At 36.8% G+C, this 25,431-nt stretch overlaps 1 protein-coding gene across 3 annotated transcripts in view; it reads left to right on the top strand.

The window, feature by feature from the left end:
* Positions 1-25,431, top strand: part of Osi24 (Protein) — an 81,657-nt gene that overhangs the window by 50,707 nt on the left and 5,519 nt on the right. For all 3 annotated transcript variants that reach the window (XM_067763054.1, XM_067763056.1, XM_067763055.1), the window contains exons 3-4: positions 21,489-23,007; positions 23,083-23,196. In XM_067763054.1, coding sequence (XP_067619155.1) covers positions 21,621-23,007; positions 23,083-23,196 — 1,501 coding nt within the window. In that variant the 5' untranslated portion in view covers positions 21,489-21,620. The remainder of the gene's footprint in view (positions 1-21,488; positions 23,008-23,082; positions 23,197-25,431) is intronic.

The following is a 25,431-nucleotide window of genomic DNA, read 5'->3' as shown; positions in this document are numbered from 1 at the left end:
GAATTTACATAACATCATAAGAAAAAGGGGACTAGAGTGAAGCTATTTCAGAGCCTGTGGGAATTCGTAAGATGCTAACTGGATGTGGCTTATATTGCTTTTGAACTCGAAACTCTCAGAAGTAGCTAAACTTATGATACTTTGTGCACACATGGGATCCGAATCAACCACACCATATGAAAAAATTAGTAAGAGCGGTTTTTTACCGTGATGCTAATCCTGAAATTTTTGGACGTTCGCATAGGTATTTGAAGATATCATAATTTTTTATTCGCCCTTAACGGCCTAAGCGATTTTAACGGTTTCGTAACAAGTCACATCAGCTTTAGCTGTTTTGAGTTAACTGACGGCAATTGGGAGCACTATGGGAAGTCAAGTCTTCCTCCACATACTTCGTTCAATTCAGTGTAGGTTTCCTGTTTCTCTGCTTTAAAGCTGCGGTGTCGACTGAAATATTCTTTTGGCTGGAACCTCTTCGTTCATTCGCATAATGTAATCTAGCTAGCGCAGCATTTGGGTTTCTATTCGCTGCACTGTCTTCATATCTACGTAAAGCCCATAGCCTTCTCCGATACTCGCCGCCGGTATCACGAACCAACAATAAATCTTCCAGAAAACTTTTCTCTCGAGCACTCCAAAAGCTACCTCAACTTTTCTCGACACCGTCTATCATTCCGAGCCATATATCAGGATAGATATGATGACGGTATGAGGACCTTACTTTTTATATGCCTACATAGTCCAAAATAGCACCTGTTGGTTAGTGTTATTCTCCATTTGATTTCTTATATTATTATGCTAGTAAAATCAACAAATCGGTTCTGTTGTTCTTGACTTAACGAAGATTCGGTAAAATTGATCGAATTATGGTTAATTCGACCGAGTTTTTTGTCAAGCGCACAAATTAGTTTAGTCATTTCAACAGAAGAGAAATTGTCGCTCTTAATTTAACAAATTTGTAAAATTGTAAAATTGACAGATTCCTAATCAATCTAACTGATTTTTCTGTTAACACAACTGATCTTACAGGTCATTTCAACGTCGATCAACTGTCAATACATGAGCAAATTTCAAAGAGAATTTTATGCTCACTGCGCTCTCTACTTTGTACTTATGACGATGGGGGCACTTGTTAAAAAAAACACCAAAAAATAAGAAAGGCGTCAAATCGCAGAAACACACAAAATCGGAAAACAACAAAAAACTAGTTTTTTAGTTATCAATACAAAACGAAAAAACCCTTTTTTGAATTTACTGTGCAAAAAATTATGAGATACCGGGACACCTATTTATAGGGTACAATTTTGAAATTTCTCCTCCAAGCGAAATGAAAAATTGCGTCCTATTGTTTCAAAAGTTTTGCTTGAACGAACAGGGTTTTTCCAAAGTGAGTAACAGTTTGTTCAAGTTTTTATCAATTTTCACTCGTGCGAGCGAATCTAATAAGATAATAAAAAAAGGACGTGTGGCACTCGGGGACTGCTGCGGTAAAGCTATTGCATATTGTCAACTTATGCAATTATAATATTTATGCAACATTTTGTTTTCTTTGATATTAATTCAAGTTTTGTCTTTGATATTAATTCAAGCTAACCTTTTTAAGCGTGGTGACCGATAAGAAAACAAATTTTTTACTTTTATTGAATAAATGAGAAGTTGATATTTAACTTTCACTTTAACTTTAACTTTAACTTTATTTTTAACTTTAACTTTCACTTTAACTTTAACATTCACTTTAATTTTAACTTTAAGTTTATTTTTAACTTTAACTTTAACATTCATTTTAACTTTAACTTTTACTTTAACTTTAACTTTAACTTTCACTTTAACTTTAACTTTAACTTTAACTTTAACTTTAACTTAAATTTAACTTTAACTTTAACTTTAACTTTAACTTTAACTTCAACTTCAACTTTAACTTTATTTTTAACTTTAACTTTAGCTTTCGCTTTAAGTTTAACATTCACTTTAACTTTAACATTCACTTTAACTTTAACTTTAAATTTAACTTTAACTTTAACTTTAACTTTAACTTTAACTTTAACTTTAACTTTAACTTTGACTTTAACTTTTACTTTACCTTTAACTTTAACTTTAATTTTAACTTTAGTTTTAACTTTAACTTTAAATTTAACTTTAACTTTAACTTTAATTTTAACTTTAACTTTAACTTTAACTTTAACTTTAACTTTAACTTTAGATTTAGCTTTAACTTCAACTTTAACTTTAACTTTAACTTTAAGTTTAAGTTTAACTTTAACTTAAACTTTAACTTTAACTTTGACTTTAACTTTAACTTTAGCTTTAACTTTAACTTTAACTATAACTTTAACTTTAACATTCACTTTAACTTTAACTTTAGCTTTAACTTTAACTTTATCTTTATCTTTATGATAGAGATCAAATTTTATGTATTTGGCCTGTTGCTAACACCGAACCCTTTTCGAACCTTTTCGAACCTTTTTTGACAAATATCCGTTACGGTTTTTTTGATTTAGTCGCCAAGCCCGCGATAAAATCTATGCAATAGCTTAAAAACATCCTTTTTTAATGTTGATGTTTCCGACAACATAAAAGTTTGAGTTGTTTTGGATCCGGGGTGGGCGTGAGCTTAGCACCTGCTAACAAGCCAACCTAATATAAACGCACGCAAGTCATTTTCTGTCAAAAATGTCTCATGCACATACAACTTGTACGAGAGCAACTCAAATTGAATTTGCTGCGTGAAATCCTAACTCGATTTCCAATTTTAGTTCTGCGTGACATTTAAATTTGACGTTTGCACACATGCTTTAAGCCGGAGTCATTGGTGCCGGTTGTCGTATCGCTGTATCCGTATCCCTAACGTAATCAGCTGTTTATCGTTACGACGGTAAACCAAAACGCAATTTCGTGCTCGCTACGCGTTCGTGTTTACTAACACATTCACAATTTGGTAACCGTGTAAATGTAGTGGTGCCCACCGCTGTTTATGATAGAGATCCAATTTTATGTATTTGGCCTGTTGCTAACACCGAACCTTTACGAACCTTTTCGAGCCTTTTCGGATCTTTTTTGACAAATATCCGTTACGGTTTTTTTTGATTAAGTCGCCAAGCCCGCGATAAAATCTATGCAATAGCTTAAAAATACACACTCTAATGAATTTAAGCATGCTTGTGCATAAATATTTGTGGTGCTGGAATATCATATGTATAACAAACTGTTTCTGTAGAGGCCGTTAGAGACCAAATCTGACTTCTAAGCACATAAACAATAGCCGTAAATTATTATATGTTTTTGTGTACAATTTCAAATTTAGATATACTAGAATGCGTGCTGAAAACTTAAATTGAGTGGTTTAACAACTCAAATCTGCTTGAGTTTCTGTGAAATATGGAAAGATTCAAAGCCAAAAGGGATTTTTTTTCAAGGACGTTTATATCAGAGGAACTTTTTTGTTCATAAAATTTCCAAATTTTTTGTTAAATAATAGCTCCCTAGTGAATAAGGCTTATTAAGGTAAATATTCGGAGCTTCTGAGTCTACTACACCACAAACTGTTGATTTTTTGTCAAAAGTTTTAACTTAAACCCAATGAAGCACTTCTGCACCGTGCCATACACTATCAGATGGGAGCATGTATGTAATTCAATGTCACCATTCATTCACATCAAACATCAAACCCACCTTAATTTATGTATGTAACATAGCTGGTAATTTGTTTTGTTGTCGACTCAAATCATTAGAGCAAATAACTAGACTAATGTTCTTATGGTCATCGCTTTCTAGCCATAATTAACTTTCCACTCAATGCAGTTATTGTTTCTTTTTTTTCTTCAAAATTATTCTGTGAGAAGTTTGTTCTCTTATGATTATTTTTTTATGTTAATTTGAATGTAAAAACAAAACCATATTTATAGGTTAGTTAAAGTCAACGTTTAGCAGCATCGTTCTATGCTTGTGGCGCGTAAAGTTTTTAGAATATTGATAGATGCATCGATGTTAGAGCAGCATAAAAAAATACTTTTGAGGGAAATCATATTGCATATTTTATCTTTCGGTCCATGAACTTTACTCATATTTGTAAGGCGACCTGTAATTAAAATTCTTAAGTTCCGCCGGTCTGTGGGTAGAGATAACCGATACTCATTTAAAAACTCTTACACATATTAGAGCTGTCACCAGTGGTTCAAAAATATAATTTGATTGCAGTTGGACTATAGATGGGCGTGCTCTTCCTCCAATTTTGTTTAAATTTCAGGTTTTGGCTAGCTTTTGACCAAAAAACCTTTATGAAAAATTGTATTCTACAGCGACATCTCGACAGCCAACTACAAATATGGACACGCTACACTGCGCTTCGCTATGAAAAGTTAAATTTTTTGTACTTACCTCAAAGTGCAAATAGATTCAAAAAAATGTCAAGTGTGCTACTTTTCGTATGGTATCTCGATACGTAGATTTTGCAATCCAATTTCCAACCTCACTTACCCGTGGCGAATCCTGTTTCTCCAGCAGGCGCGGCTCTGGTGACCACAAGTTCCTCATGGAACAAGGGATGGGGTGCGGTATGGCCTAAATGGTTTAATGTGGTCAAATTAATTAATCCCAAGATGATCGGGCTAGCACCTCAATGGTTCCTGTTTAGCGGAACGAGCCAGATATGTAACTAGCTTTTATTTGAAAAACTAGTCTAAAGTTTAAGCTTTAAACGGCAGCCTTCGTTTTTCCCGAAAATTAGTTTACCTATATTCAAAAAGTGTGCCTCGTTTCTCCTCTTCTCTCTCTATGGATCTACGAGGTGGGAGGGGGGCTTTGGCCAAGAAGGTCACATATGGTCATAACAAATCGTTCCCGAGGTGGTCGGGCTTGGTACCGGAACGTACCGGATCTGCATCCGGCAAAGGACCATCAAAATCGATAACAGGCTTTCGGGTAGCGTCCTTATCGCTACAACAACAACAACAACAAATCGTTCAAGCCATTTTTTTAATTTTGCGAGACTAACGTACAACAATTTGTTTATAAATATCTAGATTTATGTAATAAGTTATAGTCAGACCTGCTAAATTTAAGTTAAGGTTAATAATCAAGTGATTAGATGCCTATATTAATTGTCTATGATTATTTCAATGGTTTTCCGAAAAAACAACTGAGTATTGATTACTATTATAAAAGGTGATTATTGGAAAAAAAAATTAAAACATTTTTAAAAATCCCGTTTTGATTACTCTTGATTGTTCCAGTAATCAAAAATTATTGATAATGATTTTTTTCGACCAGTTGCACGGTAATCATTATAAATTAAGAATAATGGAAAATAATAATTAAAGGACTTCCAAGGTAAATAATCAGCTAAACCGGTAATTTTCATGATTAGTAATCGTTATTTAACAGGCCTGGTTATAGCTCTACAAGTCGCTCATCATACTTGCTCTGACGTATGGCTTGCGATCATGAACATTGTCGGGGGGAGATCATATTTTCGTTGAGAAGCTCGAGAGAAAGGTTCTCCGGAAGAGTTGTAGTGGATTTGTATATGAAAATAGTGCAGCGAATAAAATTTCTGATATTTCGCTGGCCGGGTCATGTTATGCGAATGAACGAAGATGTTCCGGTCAAGAAAGTATGACTGACGACACCCTTTTTTGGAAGCAGGGGACTGAGTTGGCAGGGATACGCGGAGGAAGTCCTGTTGTTGTTGTTGTTGTTGTAGCGATTAGGTTACTCCCCGAAGGCTTTGGGGAGTGTTATCGATGTGATGGTCCTTTGTCGGATACAGATCCGATACGCTCCGGTAACACAGCACCATTAAGGTGCTGGCCCGAACATCTCGGGAACGATTTATATGGCCACATTAAACCTTCAGGCTATCCCTCCCTCCCCACCCCCATGTTCCATGAGGAGCTTGGGGTCGCCAGAGCCTCGTCTGTTAGTGAAACGGGATTCGCCGCTCGAAGGTGAGGTTGACAATTGGGTTGGAGAAGCTATATATTGCGCTACACAACCCCTTGAATTCCCGGAGGGATCCTGAATTCTCATGGTGCTCCCAATTGGCGTCAGTTATCACGAAACTGGGATAGCTGACGTTAGTTGTTACGCAGGGGCTAATATCGCCTAAGCGGTTAGGTGTCAATGAATAAAGCGTAAAATATTCGCAACTTTTCATATCTGGAAGCAAATTTTTTCTAATTTTTTGTTTTAATGTTTATGGTTTCTATTAATTGAGTTTCTTTGTTGTTTATTTTAATCAACTGCAATTTTTATTGCAAGCCAAGGGGCCTATAAATATTTATTGTTCGAATATGAGCTTTTTTATGAGCGAAACCCACCCTCCATTTATGTTCATTACTCGTAATTGAAAACATTCCATTTATGTTATACACTTTCTTGCGTACGTGATGCGACAAATTGACGCACAAAAGTATGGTTATGAAATTTTCATTGCTTTTCACAAAAATACCTGCTCATGTTGCAATTAAAAATGTTACTAGTGGTTTAATTAAAAAATACTTTTGAATTGCGATTTCAATTAACTTTTCTAGAAAATTTGCACGAATGCAACTAAAAGGTACCATATAACAAGTAGGGGAGTTTCAGGTATAATAATTACGCAAGTCATGTCTGCTTGCTAAACTTACTCAAATTAATACCGCAAACGAACTTATGATTCAAGTTTTTCTTTACCTGTAACGCCTGATTTTATAGAGCTCAACCTTTCCGTTGCTGCCAAATTTGGATATCTATAGGAATATTTTCTGAACGGGAGCGTTTGTGTCATCTGCAACCGCCAAGATGACTAGAGTGAACCGGTCAGCTGCAATGATTATATCAAGGATCATGTCCTCCATATCCATAAGAGCTATAAAGGTTCTGCTCAATCTAATGAGAGACCTTAAGACTTGTATGGTAAGCTCCCGCCGAATAGTGTGGCTATACTGAAGGCTGTCCTTCCCTTGAACGACAACAGGTTTGGCCAAACCATTATTCTGGTAACTATCCCTGAAAATTTTCGCCAACTATATTATACTTCTCTGACCCTTATTCTAGAAGTGATCGCATCTCCATTCATAACCAAGCAAGCACAGCAGTCTTCACGGACAGCTCCAAACTCAATGGTAATGTGAGCATTGGTATCTACTCAAAAGATCCAGCTCTTACCATGAGCAAAAACTTACTCATGCCCGTATTTCTGCATTAACCGAGATAGCCAATGTCCAATGGACACTGGATCTCACTTGTGAGGTGTCTCGACAAACTCCTGAATCGATAATCACATTTGTCTCTACCTTTCTACATTGATATGGACATTATTAGACACTGTCTGATGGAAGTACACGGCGAACCCATGGAAATTCCAACCATTTACTTTTATCAGAGCTGTAGGACACGAAGGGAATATCTGAAGCATCACTTTATCATGTGGTAGTACCACAATGGGTTAGCTGGTCTACGTGTGCTCGACAGCCTTTCTGGGGAGAAACCACTAAAACTTAAGCTATCTGAACCTATCATTCTCTTAACATTATTTCTCCCACCATTTAGACCTTTCGCGAAGAGCATTCTCGATTAATTGCTTATTTACTTCTCGTTATTCTGTTTATCATATGTGAAGTTTATCTACTGTCGTTTGTACTTTGTTGCGTTGTGCATGTATGTGTAGCTGTTATTGATTTCATATGCTTAAACTGTTGTTCTTGTTCAGCATTAATGTACTTGCGGCATAGTGATGTGCTGAACTTGCTAATATTCGCCACAGTATTTATGACATTTTAGCCATTTGTGCACATTGTGCCAAGGAGGATAAATTATGATAAGAGACGTCACTCGTTACTCGCAGACATTTGCTCGATGTTCTCTAAAAGGTAGTCGCTGGTTTTTTTTTTTAGGCGAGATGAGCATAAAATGTCTCCTATACATTTTCGTGGGGCATTTGCGCTTATTTTTCCGACTGTATTTAATTAATTAATTAATTGTCTTTCCAAAAATCACAGTTGCACAAGGTGCCTACACCGCATGGATAAAAGCGCAACAATGCAAAAATGTCCCTCTTAGAAAACATTCGGCGTCACTTTCTTTATTTCCAGCGAGTTACTCGCCACTCGTAGCAGACCGGTGGCTTATATTTTATATTATACTAGAAGATCCGGCAGACGTTGTCCTGCCCTAAATTTGGCCTATCTGCATACATTTTAATAAGCTTTTCCGTCTGAATCTGCCCTCCGCCCTCTTCAATTTTTCCTAATCATCTATCTCCATATTCTTCTCATTCTATCTCTTTCTCAATATCCTTCTCCTTCTCTCTTTTCTCTTCTCTCAAATTCTTCTCATTCTTCTACATCCCTTATTGCCTGTCCCAGAGGGTGGTATGTATTTTATTCCAGTCCCAGTCCCACTCCGGGTCTCAGTCCCAGTCCTAGTCCTAATCCCAGTCGCAGACCGTCTCTGGATAATATATTACTCTGTACTAAACCACTCATCAACAGCTTTCATTTGATATCCACATTGTATAAACACTGTCTAGGCATTCACTGGCCCACGTTTTGGCCTATATATCGAGACCCTAGTCACCAAGGGGTAAGAAAATTACCCTCTACACCACTAAAGACTCTCCTGAATTAAAAAAAATGTCATAGTACCTGTAAATCGCAGGCCCCTCACAAACCCCACCCTCTCGGCGGGCTTGGTGATGTGCTATACTTGGTAACATTCGCTATAATATTTTTTATTGATAAGCAGGTTGTTTAATTAAACACCAAGCAATTACACGGAAGTATATCCGCACCACCTGAAAACTGCGTATATGTAACATTTTATTATTACGTATAAACAAATAAAAAAATTTGCCATAAAATAATATTGCGAGTATAAACTGAGATATAACCTATCCTATCTCTCAAGTTAGGTCAAACTAAACACGGGGTGCAAAACAAATTCAAAATCGGTTCAGTAGTTTAGGAGTCTATCGCGGCCAAAAATGTTGTGACACGTGTTTTTTTATATATTAAGATATTTATCCTCTTTGATTGTGCGACATCTTTCTACATCTTGTATGGCTGGAGTATGCCTATTGAAGGCCAGCGAGTGGTCAGGTTGTTTGATCGCCCAACTAAACGACGCTGGACGAGGCATTAAGTCTGTTAACCCGCTTTAGTCTCATGGCACTTATTTTATTTTAGTTTTCGTGGATGTCAAACCAACAAGGGTTGCGTATTACAAATAAGGCGGCATAGTCGCTGTCAATACCCATTGGGAGAGAGAGGACAAAGGCCCCGCGTACACCCCAGCAGAAGTTCTTCACTTTGTCCTCTACAGTGATTTTCCACCACAACTTCTTGTAGTGTTCCTACATATTTCTTTTCGCTCTTGAGGGGTAAGGTAAGATTGAACTGACGAACAAACGGAAAACCACTAACTAGGTATCAATGCTATAAAATAACTGCGTCCGATTGGCAAATACCAGAAGTTTTCGCGGTCCTAGCATAATGGCTGACTCGAGACTGGTAACTCTCCCGTCCCCAGTAGTTGGAGACTTGATTACGCGAGCACAGGACACGAACACAGCTTGTGCCGAACCGTTTCTTCCTACCGCCCGTACTTCATAACTAACTGTGTCCAGTTAGTATGCCCACTATGAGTCTTCTATCTTTAGAGATGTGAGCAACTTTGTAAGTAAAATATCGTAGCATATGCCCACTTTCCTGGAAACTAGGCAGCTCCGCGCTTCTACCGCCGTCTCTTCTACATGGTTGTTCTTATACAACTCTGTAATTAGGGAAATTACGAAATTTCTTTCTTTCTTCCTTATCGCGTTTTTCACGCAGCTTTAGCTGTTGCTGTCCTAACTTAGTTAGTACTTGCTATTCTGAACAAAAGAATAAACTTTTGTTGAAGAATAATCAAAGCAGCAACCGTGATGATAAGCGAAATGCACGCAGCAAGATTCTTCCATCCAGAGCATACTTCCATATTTACTAATTCATTAAAGTTAATAAAAGTTTAATGATCATATATATAACCACTACCACATGTTGCAGTCATGATTTACTTCACCAAGAATCATTATTTACTATGAAAATAAATAGTTGGCTTAGAGTGTAAACCTGCTAAGTGGTATAGAACAAATTTTAAGTCGCAAACGAAACACATTTTTTTTCCTTTTTCATTAAAATCAAGAGAAGTGAACTTAATATAAAAATACTTACTTTGGGTTTATGTAGCAAATGACCCGCATTTTTGCCTGGGTGATTTCGCCACATTTGCAGAACGGCAAGTTAAATTTATAACTCCGAGTTAAGCTGGCATGAGGAGTTGAACACACATTTTTGGCAAGTTTTTATACCCTTCACCAAAACAGCAATGTACCAAGATTTTCGCGATTCTTAAAATTGTAAGTCTTTAAAGGAAAAGAGATAAGCTCACCATTACGTAATACGTATAGATTAGGTTGAGAATCTGGATTGGTATAGTCGTGTATTTTTTACGAGGAGGAAGCATCGAAAGCCCCAAATTAAGTGTGGGACTTTTATCGCACTAAACCTCCTACCGTGTTGACTGCTTCTGGTCACACTCTTGAAGAGGCCTTGTCTCCAATCCGTGGCCTGCTTTACTACTATATTACCTTTATTCCGGTCTTTTCTTATTTCATCATTCTGACGCCGCTAATTGTACGTGGGCCTTGCATCCAATACGTGCTCAGCTTGATCTCCTCCACCTTTGTCATGTCCTTCTGTCTGTTTGAACGCAAGCTAGTCACTCAATTTTTGAGATACATATCTGGATGAAATTTTTATCAGCGTGTATATTTAGGTATCGGATTAGACACATGTCGGAACTGACTGCATATATCCCACATACAACCGATTTTTTAGAAAGGGGTTTTTTGTAATATCTTCCTCAATTTATCAATTAGAGGCTTCAAATTCACTAAGTGCTTTTTATAAGGCACATATTGTGATCTGAAAAAATCGTAGAGATCAGTCGCATACATAACTTATATCCAATACAACCGATTGTTCAGAACCTTATCGTAATTTCTGCCGTATTTAAACAGCTAAAAGCTTAAAATTTCATCATATGTCACGTGTATATTGCTCATATAAGCGATTCAGACCACAAAAAACGTGAAACTTTTTACCCTCACATTAAGTATCGTTCTATTTTTTATGCACATCTGTTCACCATATAATACATAGCTTATAGAACCGGTTATTTGGATATTACGAATGGGATAAGATTATTGCTCAGCTCGGTTCATGAATGAAGTCTTCGGCATGAATTATTGGGCACAGCTGAAGATATACCCGACATTACTTGTTTAAATTTACTCTGAGCTAAAAGAAAATAACTTGTCGTTCTGCAAGTGGACCTTAGTATCTTCTGTTATATTTTTCACAAAAATATTACTTAGCAGGTTTATTCTCTAATCCTCTAATGAAGTACTAAAGTTCTTTTCAACTTTAAGTGAATAAGGAAAAACACAAAAGCGCCTTGGGAAATCTGGCGATGCAAGGACATTCGCAGTGAAAACAATGCTAGGTATGCATGAGCGAAAAAATTTCATAACAATTTAGGCCGACTTTCTCTTCACATTTTTGTCACCAAAACAATCTTTTTGGGAGGGACAGTTTCTGACAAATAAGCATTTAAGGCTTCTAGTGACGCGTGTTTTTCCTAATTTATTGCGTGGGTCGTTCCTAATTCATAGTTGCTTGAAATTGAGTTGACTCATGCAAAAGTCCAATTAGCGAGGATCAATTTATTAACAACATTCTCTGAACAATGAACGTAAAGACACAAACAACAATAATGTTACGAATATTAGCAAGACTAAGGGGTACTGCCATCTCTAAGCCGATGCTAAGCAGTGACTGTATGCACATCAATAATTAAATCATTATGTCTCCACATATGTAGGTACACGCAGCGGAGAAGCAACGCACAAACACATGCAGATATCTTATCTGAGATATGCACTTATAATTGTGGAAGTGTCCCTCGCAAATACACGCGCATATGAGAGCTATACACGTACATCTGTAGTTATAATTATAGCAGATAACCAACTAGTATATTCTAGAACAGACCCGCCTAGAAATGTCAACGAGGAAACCAAATACTATAATGTGAAAAGTTGTAGAGGCGCGAGAATCAGTTGGATTTAAGACGCTATCTTGCGAGCAATAGCAGTATTATTTTGAAAATCAGTTATCAGTTGCGAATTATAAGTGTTATTTTCAAGTAGTCTAATAAAGACCATTATTGCATTATTCAATATTGGAGTTATTTATTCAACAGTTAATGATTCGAACTTAGCAGAAGGTTGTAAGTAAGAGGATTTGCAGTAAATTCGTTACAATACTATTTTGCTGAATGAATGCGATTTTGATTTAAATTGCCCACACACGCACACAGAGACACACGAATATTAAATTTTTGTGCGAATGAAATGAAAATGCGCGAGTTTTCACTTTCGTTGGTCATTTTAATGAAAACAAACCCAAAAAATATATAAAAAAACAAGTAAGGAAGGCTAAGTTCGGGTGTAACCGAACATTACATACTCAGTTGAGAGCTATGGAGACAAAATAAGGGAAAATCACCATGTAGGAAAATGAACCTCGGGTATCCCTGGAATGTGTTTGTATGACATGCGTATCAAATGGCAGGTATTAAAGAGTATTTTAAGAGGGAGTGGACCATAGTTCTATAGGTGGACACCTTTTCGAGATATCGCCATAAAGGTGGACCAGGGCTGACTCTAGAATTTGTTTGTACGATATGGGTATCAAATGAAAGGTGTTAATGAGTATTTTAAAACGGAGTGGGCCTTAGTTCTATAGGTGGACGGCTTTTCGAGATATGGCCATAAAGGTGGACCATGGGTGACCCTAGAATTTTTTTGTACGATATGGGTATCAAATGAAAGGTGTCAATGAGTATTTTAAAAGTGGGTGGGCCTTAGTTCTATGGGTGGACGCCTTTTCGAGATATCGCCATAAAGGTGGACCAGGGCTGACTCTAGAATTTGTTTGTACGATATGGGTATCAAATGAAAGGTGTTAATGAGTATTTTAAAAGGGAGTGGGCCTTAGTTCTATAGGTGGACACCTTTTCGACATATCGCCATAAAGGTGGACCAGGGGTGACCCTGGAATTTATTTGTACATTATGGGTATCAAATGAAAGCTGTTAATGAGTGTTTTTAAAGGGAGTGGGCCTTAGTTCTATGGGTTGACGCCTTTTCGAGATATTGCCATAAAGGTGGACCAGGGGTGACTCTAGAATTTGTTTGTACGATATGGGTATCAAATGAAAGGTGTTAATGAGTATTTTAAAAGGGAGTGGGCCTTAGTTCTATGGGTGGACGCCTTTTCGGGATATCGTTATAAAGGTGGACCAGGGGTGACTCTAGAATAAGTTTGTACGATATGGGTACCAAATAAAAGGTGTTAATGAGTATTTTAAAAGGGAGCGGGCCTTAGTTCTATGGGTGGGCGCCTTTTCGAGATGTCGCCATAAAGGTGGACCAGGGGTTACTCTAGAATTAATTTGTACGATATGGGTATCAAACGAAAGGTGTTAATGAGTATTTTAAAAGGGAGTGGGCCTTAGTTCTATAGGTGGGCGCCTTTTCGAGATGTCGCCATAAAGGTGGACCAGGGGTGACTCTAGAATTAATTTGTACGATATGGGTATCAAATGAAAGGTATTAATAAGAATTTTAAAAGGGAGTGGTGGTAGTTGTATATGTGAAAGCGGTTTCGAGATATCGACCAAAATGTGAACCAGGGTGACCCAGAACATCATCTGTCGGGTACCGCTAATTTATTTATATATGTAATACCACGAACAGTATTCCTGCCATGATTCCAAGGGCTTTTGATTTCGCCCTGCAGAACTTTTTTAAAAGTGGGCGTGGTCGTTCTCCGATTTTGCTAATTTTTATTAAGCATACATATAGTAATAGGTGTAACATTCCTGCCAAATTTCATCATGATATCTACAACGACTGCCAAATTACAGCTTGCAAAACTTCTAAATTATCTTCTTTTAAAAGTGGGCGGTGCCACGCCCAATGTCCAAAATTTTACTTATTTTCTATTCTGCGTCATAAGTTCATCGCACCTACCAAGTTTCATCGCTTTATCCCTCTTTGGTAATGAATTAGCGCAATTTTTCGATTTTTCGAAATTTTCGATATCGAAAAAGTGGGCGTGGTTATAATCCGATATCGTTCATTTTAAATAGCGATCTGAGATGAGCGCCCAGGAATCTACATACCAAATTTCGTCAAGATATCTAAAAAATTACTCAAGTTATCGTGTTAACGGGACGGACGGACGGACGGACGGACGGACATGGCTTAACCAAATTTTTTTTCGATACTGATGATTTTGATATATGGAAGTCTATATCTATCTCGATTCCTTTATACCTGTACAACCAACCGTTATCCAATCAAAGTTAATATACTCTGCTCAACTGAGTATAAAAAAAAAATTCAAATATTACATGCAATATGAGTAACATTGAAAAAAAGCAACAAATAGCAATACAATTTATAAATTGTAAAATTACTAAACTATGATAGGAATGCACTAAACATAAACAAACAAGCAAAAATATTATAAATCGAAATTAAACGAAAGGTGCACGAATTATTGATAACATAAAATGATTGGCACGCAAGTTCTTTCATACCAGCGAATATATAATTGCCTGCATAAAAATACTTTAGGTAAAAGAATAAAAAAAATTTAAGAAAATAAAATTTTCGATTTCTCTTTGGATTATGATTTGGTTATCCAAAATGTATTATAAGGCCGACTTCTGTTTGAAGCATGGCATTGAATGTTTTGTGGAAAAATTAATTAAGAAGCATTACCATATCACTACATTTAAAAAGTATGCCTTAGGAGTCTTCTCAGATATTGCCGGGGCTTTCAGAAATATTTATTATCGGGCGATCATAGGTAGTCCTAACAACATTGAAGAAGGATTGGCGCAGACGGTTCGACGAGGAACCCGTCAAACTAAAGGCATACCCAGATGACTCTCAGCTCTTTGATGGCCATCTAGTTTCAAGTTGACCACCAACGCGGGGAAGACGGATATGGTTTTGTTTACTAAGGCGTACATCGTACCAAATTAGACTAGGCTTAAGTTAGGAGGGGTAACCCAAAAGTTGTCGCGGAAGCGCAAATATCTGCAACTAGGCTTAGTACTTCGAGGAAACTCAACCGCAGATCATATGGCCATAGTAGTATAGCGTCATGAAGTACTGGACGAACAGTAAACCTAATACCGTACCGGCCCATTTTCACAAATTTTTACCAAAGTCAACCCACTTATCGAGTTGCATCACCTTATACGTTTTCTGTAATGAGTTATCGCATTATTAACATTTTTTAAATGTCAATATCGATTTTTAATTTAAGTGGGCGTGATTATTTTTCTCAAAGGGAATATATTATTGCAAGAAGAATCTCCGTGCCGAATTTCACATGATATCTTATTGTATCTTGGAAAACCGAAGAAAAAATAAGAATTGTTGCTTATTACAAGATCCAATGAGTCTTCTCCTTCAATCGTAACATCCGACATTTTCGCATCTCTTCGACATCCTCTAATAGCTTCTTATGGAAATATTATATCTAATTGCAAGCATAGACCAGTTATTCTATTCGTCTAGAGTTAGCCGTAAAATTCTATATTAATATGATAGTCTAATCTAGGATACCACACTTTCCATTAAATAAGATTAAACACACCATTCAGTGTCGGTACATTAGAGGGCAAATTTCTGGCAGTCATTCGCCGTTTATGGTGACTGTTATGCCAGCTGCGTACTCCGAATTATTGGTGGGTCCCTGGACAGATCTGCCTGAGCATTTGCTTTTTGACCAGCGTCCTCAGCAGAGATGATGGCTCCCCATCTTGTCGTCCATAACTAGCTTTTAAATTTTATTATATGAAACTCAGTCTATAGGCCTTTCAGCACCAATTCACCATTTAACAAATATATCGAAGTGCGCCTATTTACAAAAGGATAGTTTTTTATACTAACTCCAAACTAATCTTAATTTGTCATATCAAAAGAATTGTGATAATAAGTTTGCTATTTATGTGCATCGACAGTGCAAAAGCTCTTGCACATTAACATGGCGTCATTTTTCCAAGATATATATTTTTTTATAACGTTAGCAAGTTCATCCTCCTTGTCTGCCACTTGGTTCTTGTCTATTTTTATACTCAGCTGAGCAGAGCTCACAGAGTATATTAATTTTGTTTGCATAACGGTACCCTGTAACGGCATAAACTAATCGAGATAGATAAAGATTTCTATATATCAAAATGATCTTGGCGAGAAAAGAAATTCATTTAGCCATGTCCGTCCGTCCGTCTGCCCGTAAACACGATAAAAAAAAAAATAATAAATGTAAGGCGCGATAACCTCCGAAGAGATCTAAGGCCAAGCTTCTCTTCCAATTTGCGTCGTGTTCCTCTTGATTTTCCCTACAAATTGGCCGGACGGGACCTACATGTTTTATGCCGACTCCGAACGGCATCTGCAAAGCAGATGAGTTTTCACTGAGAGCTCTTCATGGCAGAAATACACCCGGAGTGCTTGCCAAACACTGCCGAGGGGCGACCCCGCTTAGAAAAATTTTCTTCTAATTGAAAAATCTTATTTCTAAAATTTTGATGTTGCTTTGCCCGGGAGTTGAACCCGGGGCATACGGTGTGATAGGCGGAGCACGCTACCCATCACACCACGGTGGCCGCCAAACACGATAACTTGAATAAATTTTGAGGTGTCTTAATGAAATTTGGTGTGCAAGTTCCAGGGCACTCATCTCAGATCGCTATTTAAAATCGGACTACAACCAATCCCACCTTTTCGATATCGAAAATTTCGAAAAACGGAAAAAGTGCGATAATTCATTACCAAGGACGGATAACGCGGTGAAAATTAGTAGGGTTAACCTTATGACGCAGGATAGAAAATAAGTAAAATTTTGGATAGTGGGCGTGGCACCGCACACTTTTAAAAGAAGGTAATTTAAAAGTTTTGCAAGCTGTAATTTGGCAGCTGAGTATGTAATGTTCGGTTACACCCGAACTTAGCATTCCTTACTTGTTTTGCGTCACTTTTCATCTACACTGCTTTCTTATGAAATAATGTTACTGTCATTTGTGTATCAAAAAGCCTAATGAATAGTTCGCAACTCTTATCCATGCAATTACTTAGTAAAGTCTTGTTTTATTTTAGTGCCTTATAAAAGTCTTTTCATTATGCTTATTACACTATTTTTTATTCAAATGCGCTTGTGACATGTTAATGCCGCTAGTGAGGGTAAAAATGCTGAGTAATTTTGAGGGTGTCATTTACCCTGGGCCGGACTTTGGAGGGGCCCGGGAATCTCAAATTGCTATCAAAGCTTTTTGCTTACAGAAAATAAACAAACCACACCTTTATCACCTTTCGTAGATAGCAATCATTTTAAATTTCAACAAATTTTATAAATCTCTTAACGCGTCTGCACCCCGCATTAGGTGTTGTTGGTTTTTGGTGTCGGCTTTGTAGCATAAAGTTGAATTCGTTTTCTGTTGCAGCAGAAAAATTCGGTATGATGCAAATTCTTATGCAGCGATATACATGTATGTATGTATGTAAACAGCGATACGCCGAAAACAAACAAAGCTTGCGAAGCTAAAATTTTGCTTTCCTGATGTTCGAAAAAGGAATCGCAAGACATTTTTAACCCTTAACTACATTCGTGGGGTTAATTTCTACCCCACACTTCAGTTTTTTGCTTGCAACTGAGTTTTGATTGTTGCTTATGTGTTGAAATTCCGTTTTTTCTCAGTTCTTGTTATGCTCTCGCGGGGTGCGGATGTTTATTTCGTTAAGTGGAATAATAGATGTTGTAGGTAGACGCTGGGGTAGATAATTACCCCACGAATGTAGTTACGTAATTTTTTAACTTTTGATAATAGTTTATTTTTTTTTAACTATTTACTGAAAATGAAGCTTTTTTTGACCAGAGAAGAAATAGCACAAATTTGTGAAGTAGAGGAGTTATCTCAACTTCTCGAGGCTGACCATAACACTGAAGCTGGACCAGGGCAGACAAAGAGATCAAAAAGTGCCCGTTGCTTTATATGTCCTCGTTCAAAAGACGTGAAAACAACTAAAATCTCTTCAAAGTCTAATAATTTTATTTGTAAAAGTCATTCTAAAGATACAAAAATATGTAAATGAAATCAATGCCTTTTGTATGTAGTGTTTGTAAGATTTCACTGAAGACTGAATATGCGAAAAGACCCCGTGTCAAAATTTTTAAGTAATTTGGAAAAGATTTTTTGTTTTACTGTTATTTTTTTATATACTTCTTTAATACGAATTACCAAAAAAAGATTTTAGAATCACTTTTGAAAAGTTTTTTTTTTGAAAAAAGTAATGAATTATATTTTTAAGAGTAAATTTTTGAATGTGTGTGAAGATACGCAATTTTTTGCTTTTATTGCAACATATTTAAATAAAAATAAATGTGATTTTAGTTAAGAGGTATCCTTTGTTTTAATTTATACCAAAACTTTTTTTTTTAATTCGAAGACTTAAAATATATGATAAGAAATGTATTGGGGTAGAAAACTACCCCACGAATGTAGTTACGTAAGTAAATATAGCGAATGTAGTTGAGGGTTAAGAATTTGAAGAGAACGAGACGATCAACGACGATCACGAGACTGATTTCAAAAACAACAACTTTTTGGTGATAGTTGATTCGGTTTTTGCAGGTATTACCGAACAATTTGCTGTAATGAAAAACTTGAACAACGCCTTTTCCTTTTTGTGGCAATTTGGATACATGGAGGTTTAAATAGGAGAAAATGCCGTATAATTTGTCAGAAAATACAATTCAGGCGTTTGCGAGAGTTTAGGAGATGAAGTGATCCACTTGAAGCACATTTACTCAGCATATTTTAACGAAAATCTGTCACCACTTGAATTGTTGAATGCTGTCTGTGCTCTAAATCTAGCTAAAAATTTTCCTAACATTTGTGTTGCCCTACGTATTTTTTGCACCATACCTGTTACAGTAGCTAGTGCTGAACGTTCCTTCAGTGTTCTTGCAAGGATAAAGAACTTCCATCGATCGTGTTCAACTCAACGCCTTGCATGACTTGGCATGCTCTGTATTGAAGCACCAACAGCGAGACAGTTGGATTTTGACACTATCGTAGATAATTTCGCAGCTGTTAAGGCCAGGAAAGACCACATATGTTAATTAAACTCTTTTATTATACAAAATTACTACCAAAATATTTGTATTGCAATTTAAAGAAATTTATTTCATACAATTTATGCAATATTTAAATAAAACCGTATAAGTAATAAACTGTACTTATTTTGTCATTAGTTTTCACACCTCTATTCCCCGATTTTTAAAGTGTAATATTTCTAGCAATCAATATAATAATTTATTTTCTATAAATATATGAATACTTTATGAAAAATATGTATATTTCTATATAAATATATTTACTCATATGTTGATCTGTATGAATGTTTGATAAATTAAAGTTCGTAACTATATATTCATTGAATATAATATACATGTATGCATGTATACGCTTAAATATATATGTATATACAAATGTGGTGGCCCTGGTTTATTATCTAGCTTACTCATCGGCATACAATTTTTACCAAAATAGTTAATATTTTAGCAGCTGTCATATAGGGGCCATTTCGAGATCCTTAAGGACTGATTTTCTAGCTTCGAGACTATTTGGAGCTTCGAGAGTCCGGGTTTATTTTTAAATCATTTCAGGACTTTTTTGGAAAGCTGTGTGAAGGGCACCCCTAAATACGATTTGTTTTTAAATAAAAACTATGTGGCTCGCATGCTTAAGGTTAGCCAAAGATAGCCCCCATTTTGTTTTGTTAGCCCACCCTTGGGAAAAAATTATCGTAAAGTAAAAAAAGTCGTCAAAAACAAAATTAAATTAAAAATTTTTATTCTCAATGGGATTCGTTTTCCCGAGGCTAGCCCCCATTTTTTTCGTTACTCACCATAAGAAAAAAAGTGAAAAGTTAATCTGTATTTAATTAGTGAGACATGCTCATATTGCTTTAAACAATTGTTTTTGTTATTGATAGTAGAGAAACAAAGTTTACAAACGGCGATGGTTACCAGAATATTTTTCGAAAGCCCCTATTTGTTTTGCCTAGCCCGCCAAAAAACAAAATAAATGAAAAATTGTTTTTCTCAATGTGGTTCGTTTTCCCAAGATTAGCGGAAGTACTGCTAATAATAGCGCTGCTATAAAAATCCAATCTTGCGAAGCTCTTGAGAGCGCGCCTATAAGTATTCCACACATTTAGAATTAAAAACATATAGAATAAGTATGTACGTAATGGTGTATGAAGGAATAACAACAAAAAGGCAATTGCAAAGCGAGCAGCGGAGCATTCATATGGCTGAGTGGATAAAAGCATCTTCCTTTACACTATTATAAAGTATGAATGTTTGAGATTTCGAGTTCAATACTTAGCATCCGATAAGCTAGCTGATGAAGAAGTAAAATGCAAAAACATGTCCTAGTAACCATCGTCGTTTGCAAACTTTGTAATTTTTCTCTAATATCAATATAAAAATTTCACGTTTAAAAGCCACCAAATAAAAACAAAAAAGATCAAACTGAAACATTTTTCGGCTAACGAAAAAAATTGTGAGTTATACTTGGGCTGCGATTATCCAAATAATTTAAACAAACCAACTATTCGAACAGTGAAATTCGATTAATAAACGCACAAATATAGAAAATCGAATACTTGAATAATCGATTAAGCGAATAGTTTAACTTACTTGCTTAATTGGCGCTTAACCATTTAAACCATTATTGCCTTCCAATAAGGCGCGCCAGTCGCTTCTTTAATATTTTGCCCGGCGCCAATTGGTTACATCAAGGGAATTAAAATCGTTTTCGCCCTGGTTCTTCGGAGAGGCGGCCGCTCTCTTCCTCTGCTTCCATAGGCGGGTTTCGATAAAACTACTTACTTAGCCGGGGCCCCATATTTCATTCGTATTACATGGGCTTGCCAGCTGCGTTTAAATTCGATGGACTATGCTGTTGCCTGCGTAAAGCGCGTACAGCTCATCATTATATCTTCTTCGGTACCCGCCGTCGTCAACGCGTAAAGGGTCGCACATTTTTCGAAGAAATTTTCTCTGGAACACTCACAGAGCCATCTCATCTGATCTGCACCATATAACAGGGCACGGGTATGATAAGTGACATGTAGGGTATGATTTATTGGCAAGAGTGATTCTTCACTGGACCGAATAGTTTTAAATGCCTTTATATCTAGCCCAATCCTGTTCGAACATTTTTGGGAAAACCAAACTTTGTTCGAAAAATCTAGCAAATCTGCTACGATCATAGTGAGGTTCTAACATAATTTAACTATTAACTCCCCTTTCATATTGCAGGGTACAATTTACGCCAACGATACACAGGAGCAAGTCTGACGACAATGTTAACAACAACAAAATCAAAAACATAAGTTCCTGTAAAAAAATTTGCGCCATCCTAGAGCATCTTTATGCAGTGAAGTGAAAAGAATGTGGCTGTGCACAATGGAACAAAACTATATCAGGAAAGCTGTAACTAAAGGTAGTTGTGGCACAACATACAACCAAACAACAGTTATGCATAAAATAAAAAGAAAACAAAGAAAAGTTGCTGTATTAAAGCAGGAAGAACAAAACCTCAAAATGGCTACCAGCTGGCTGAATGCACCGTATTTCACTCTTCGTAGAACAATGTCAAATGAGGATTTAAATAAAGGACAAGGGAAAAAGCGGATTGAGGATAAGAGCTACAGAACACGATGGTTGAGTAAAATTTTCAACAACAAATCACCCACCACTTCCAGTATACTTCGTACATACAACAATATAGATGGATGGATTCTTTTGCTACTTACGGTAATAACAGTAAACATTTTTCATGCAGGCGTGATGAGTCATGAGTTGACAGTGAGAATGAAAAACGACCAAATAACACAAACTACAACAAAGGAAAGAGCGAAGCGTTCAACGCATTATAGTCAATTAATATCCAGTGATGGACATTGGATGAACAATGTTGGTGGTGATGATGATAGTGCTAGTTTTCGACCAATAATACCGAAGGACATAAGTCCTGAACTAATTGCGCAGAATGTGTTTAACAGCAAGGGACAATATCGTGTTTTTCAGCAACCAACAAGTGATTTAAGAGAAACAGTAACTATGGAACAGAAAGTTGTAAGAATGCAAATGGAAAGAAATGCCAACGATGTAATGGCGAGTGAAACAATGCAAAAAACAAACAAACTGAAAAATGCGACGACACAAAATGAAATCAGGATGAGTTTATATGACAAAGAATTAGCGAAGTTTGCTAATCGAACAAATATGCATACACTACCAGAAGCAATTGAATTGAAAACAACGAACACATTGAATAAAAGTAAAGCAATTCCAAGTATTGCAGCAACAACGCAGCAATCAATTGTTGAAACAGAGCAAACGCTAAAGCATCCCAATGTTTTAAAATTCAAACCTCTACCCACATCCGTAACACTACCAACTTTTTTAGATACTTCTCAAAATATAGTGAAGAATGATATTAGAGAATTGGAGGCTTTATTGGTCGAATATGCGGAGAGTTTTTTCAATCAAGCACAATATGAACCATCTCAGAAATTAATAAATGCATTACGTAAGAATTATACAAATGCAGTTGATGGCATCCCAAATGAGAGTGATTCTAATAAAAAACGCCCCACGCGTCATGCGAGCGCTAATCCGCATCACCATCATTATCATCATCATCTTTTACATCAGCATGGCTTTCATAATCATCAGAATATGCTACCAGCAGCTATCACACGTAAAGCAGATGGTGATATTAATATGAATATACCACGTGCCATGGAATCGGGAAGATTGCTTTTCTCTTCAGGTGCGTCATATACATATATAGGTTTTGATAATACTCAAATACTGATATTTTAATTTAATTTTTTTTACTTTTTAGGTTTAAAAAAGATGCTTTGGCCCATATTCATGGGATTGCAAGTTTTGAAGTCGTTACTGTTCGCTTTGTTCCTGCCGACTTTGATTGGTTCATTTGGCAAATTAGTTGGAAAAGGTAAGATAAAAAGCAGAAAATATAGTAAAATGGGTTCAATGAATTCAACCGTATAAAATATTTTTTTCCTCGTCTTTACTTCCATCTTCCACTAAAAACGAAAAACTAGATCGATTCGTAGTTGCGAGATAAATTTAATTTATCTTTCATCAGGGGCGTGGAAATGCCCATATCTCGACAACTTTATTGCGCTTATGTTTTCAACAATATTAATATAAAGCTACATAGCTTGGACATTTATATATATTATATCCCTTGATAACGTTCGGAAGCTATCGCACACACTCACTCGTGGGCGTGGAACCGCCCACTTTTACAAAAACTTTTTACAAATAGGACAAGTTTTTGACTTTCTCATCAGCGAGTGCGCAGGTTTTTAAAGCCATAAATTGTAAATTTTCGAACAAACGCGACAGGCTTTTGCAAACGGGACGTGGTTAAGACTTGACTTCAAAATTCCTAAAGGTTTCTGGAGATAGGACTTGGAAAACTGAAAAAAACGGTGAAATAAATTTATCATATGTATGGGACACAGATATAAAAAATATCGAATTAAATTTGTTGTTCTTCTTCTTGTAGCAATAAAGACACTTTCCAAAGGTTTTAAGCACGTCGATCCCTCTGAGCCTGTGGAATTTAGTCGCCTCCTACGATAGGCATGCCTAACGCGGAAACTCTCTTAGCCTCTTTATGCACTGAGGGAATTTGAATTTCTCTACGGGCGTGGTACTGCCCACTTTTCCAAAACTATCAATAAACAGTGCGATGAAGACTAACGGTTGAAAACTTTGGGTGTCTTTTCCTCTGCTCACCAACACCGCATTTTTCTCTACCGCACAAGATTACTCTTTCTCCCCTCTCACATCACTCGTACTCCCCGTATACTTTTCTCTATCTTTCTCTCTGTCCATGTAAATACCATTATACTAATTTCCCTTGTTCTTGCTCTGCATATTCGTTTTGTTATTAATCTTCTTCACTGACGCCAAATGGGAGCTCCCTCGCATGCTCCACCCAACTCAGCGGAGGTCTTCCCTCTGCTCCCATTCGCATAACATAACCTTGCTAGCGACCTTTGGGTTTCCATTGGCTACACTCTCGTCATATCTGCGTGAAGCTCAAACAGCTTATCATTATACTTCCTTCGATACATGTCGTCGGCATGTTGTTATAGCTATAAAGACACTCACCGAACGTTTTGGGGAGTGCTATCAATTTGTATGGCCCTCTTTCAGATACAGATCGAGTACGTTCCTAAAGCATCATTAAAGTACCAGTCCGCCCATCGCGGAACCGATTCAATATGGCCACATTGAGCCTTCTAGGCCATCCCGCCCCCACTCCCTATTTTCACAAGGAAATTGGGGTTACCAGAGCCTCGCCTACTTAATATATGTAATAGGATTCCTCTCGCGTAAGTCAGGTTGACAATTGAGTTGCGGATAGGACCATAAATCTTCTGGAAAACTTTTCTTTCGAACACTCTAGGAGCCATCTCATCTTATCTCGACACCGTCCATGATTATAAGCTGACATTGTTTTTGCTGTTAATGCTGGTTTCCAAATAGACGTAATCCTTCATAGTCTCGAATTTATATGCGTCAATAGTTACGTGGCTGCCACGGCGCAAAGGCAAAAGGATTGTATCTCGGATGACAGCAAGTACTTCGTCTTGTCAAAAAACTTACTTGCGGGATCGTCGGCGAGGTAGGCGTAGCACTCTACCACCACACCATGGCCGTCGCCTAGGAAAAAGTCTTTGCAAACTGCTTCACTAGCGAAAGTTCTTAGCTTGACAAGCTATCATATAAGTAAGGACTTGCATAAGCTACAAACAGTTTTATGGAAAGAAAGTAATATTGTTGGTAACGGAAGTCCATTCTGATTTACCTTATTTCTAATCACTCAGAACTAGCATTAACAAAAACAGCAGCATCAGCCTTGAAATCCAGCATATAATCAATTTTGAATTTAAATGCTACTTTGGACTAAGTAGGCTAGAAGCATGGACACTGACAACATCTGATCAGGCGATTCCGTGGGTTTCAAATTGAGCATTCTGAACCCTTTATCTATCTCGGCTCGTATATGCCCTTACAATGTACCAAAACATATGTGTGATATTATTGACCTAGTTGTTACCGTTTGAAGAGGTGAGACTCATTTATGGGGACCATCCTAGTATAAACTTACTTGTGTGATAAAATGTATTTTGGCAGATAAACAGACAAAGTC

This window comes from Eurosta solidaginis, chromosome 1 (genome assembly GCF_040869045.1).
Source record: "Eurosta solidaginis isolate ZX-2024a chromosome 1, ASM4086904v1, whole genome shotgun sequence".
Taxonomy (NCBI): domain Eukaryota; kingdom Metazoa; phylum Arthropoda; class Insecta; order Diptera; family Tephritidae; genus Eurosta; species Eurosta solidaginis.
The sequence above is the reverse complement of the archived record's forward strand: the minus strand, read 5'-3'. Positions and strand labels throughout refer to the sequence as shown.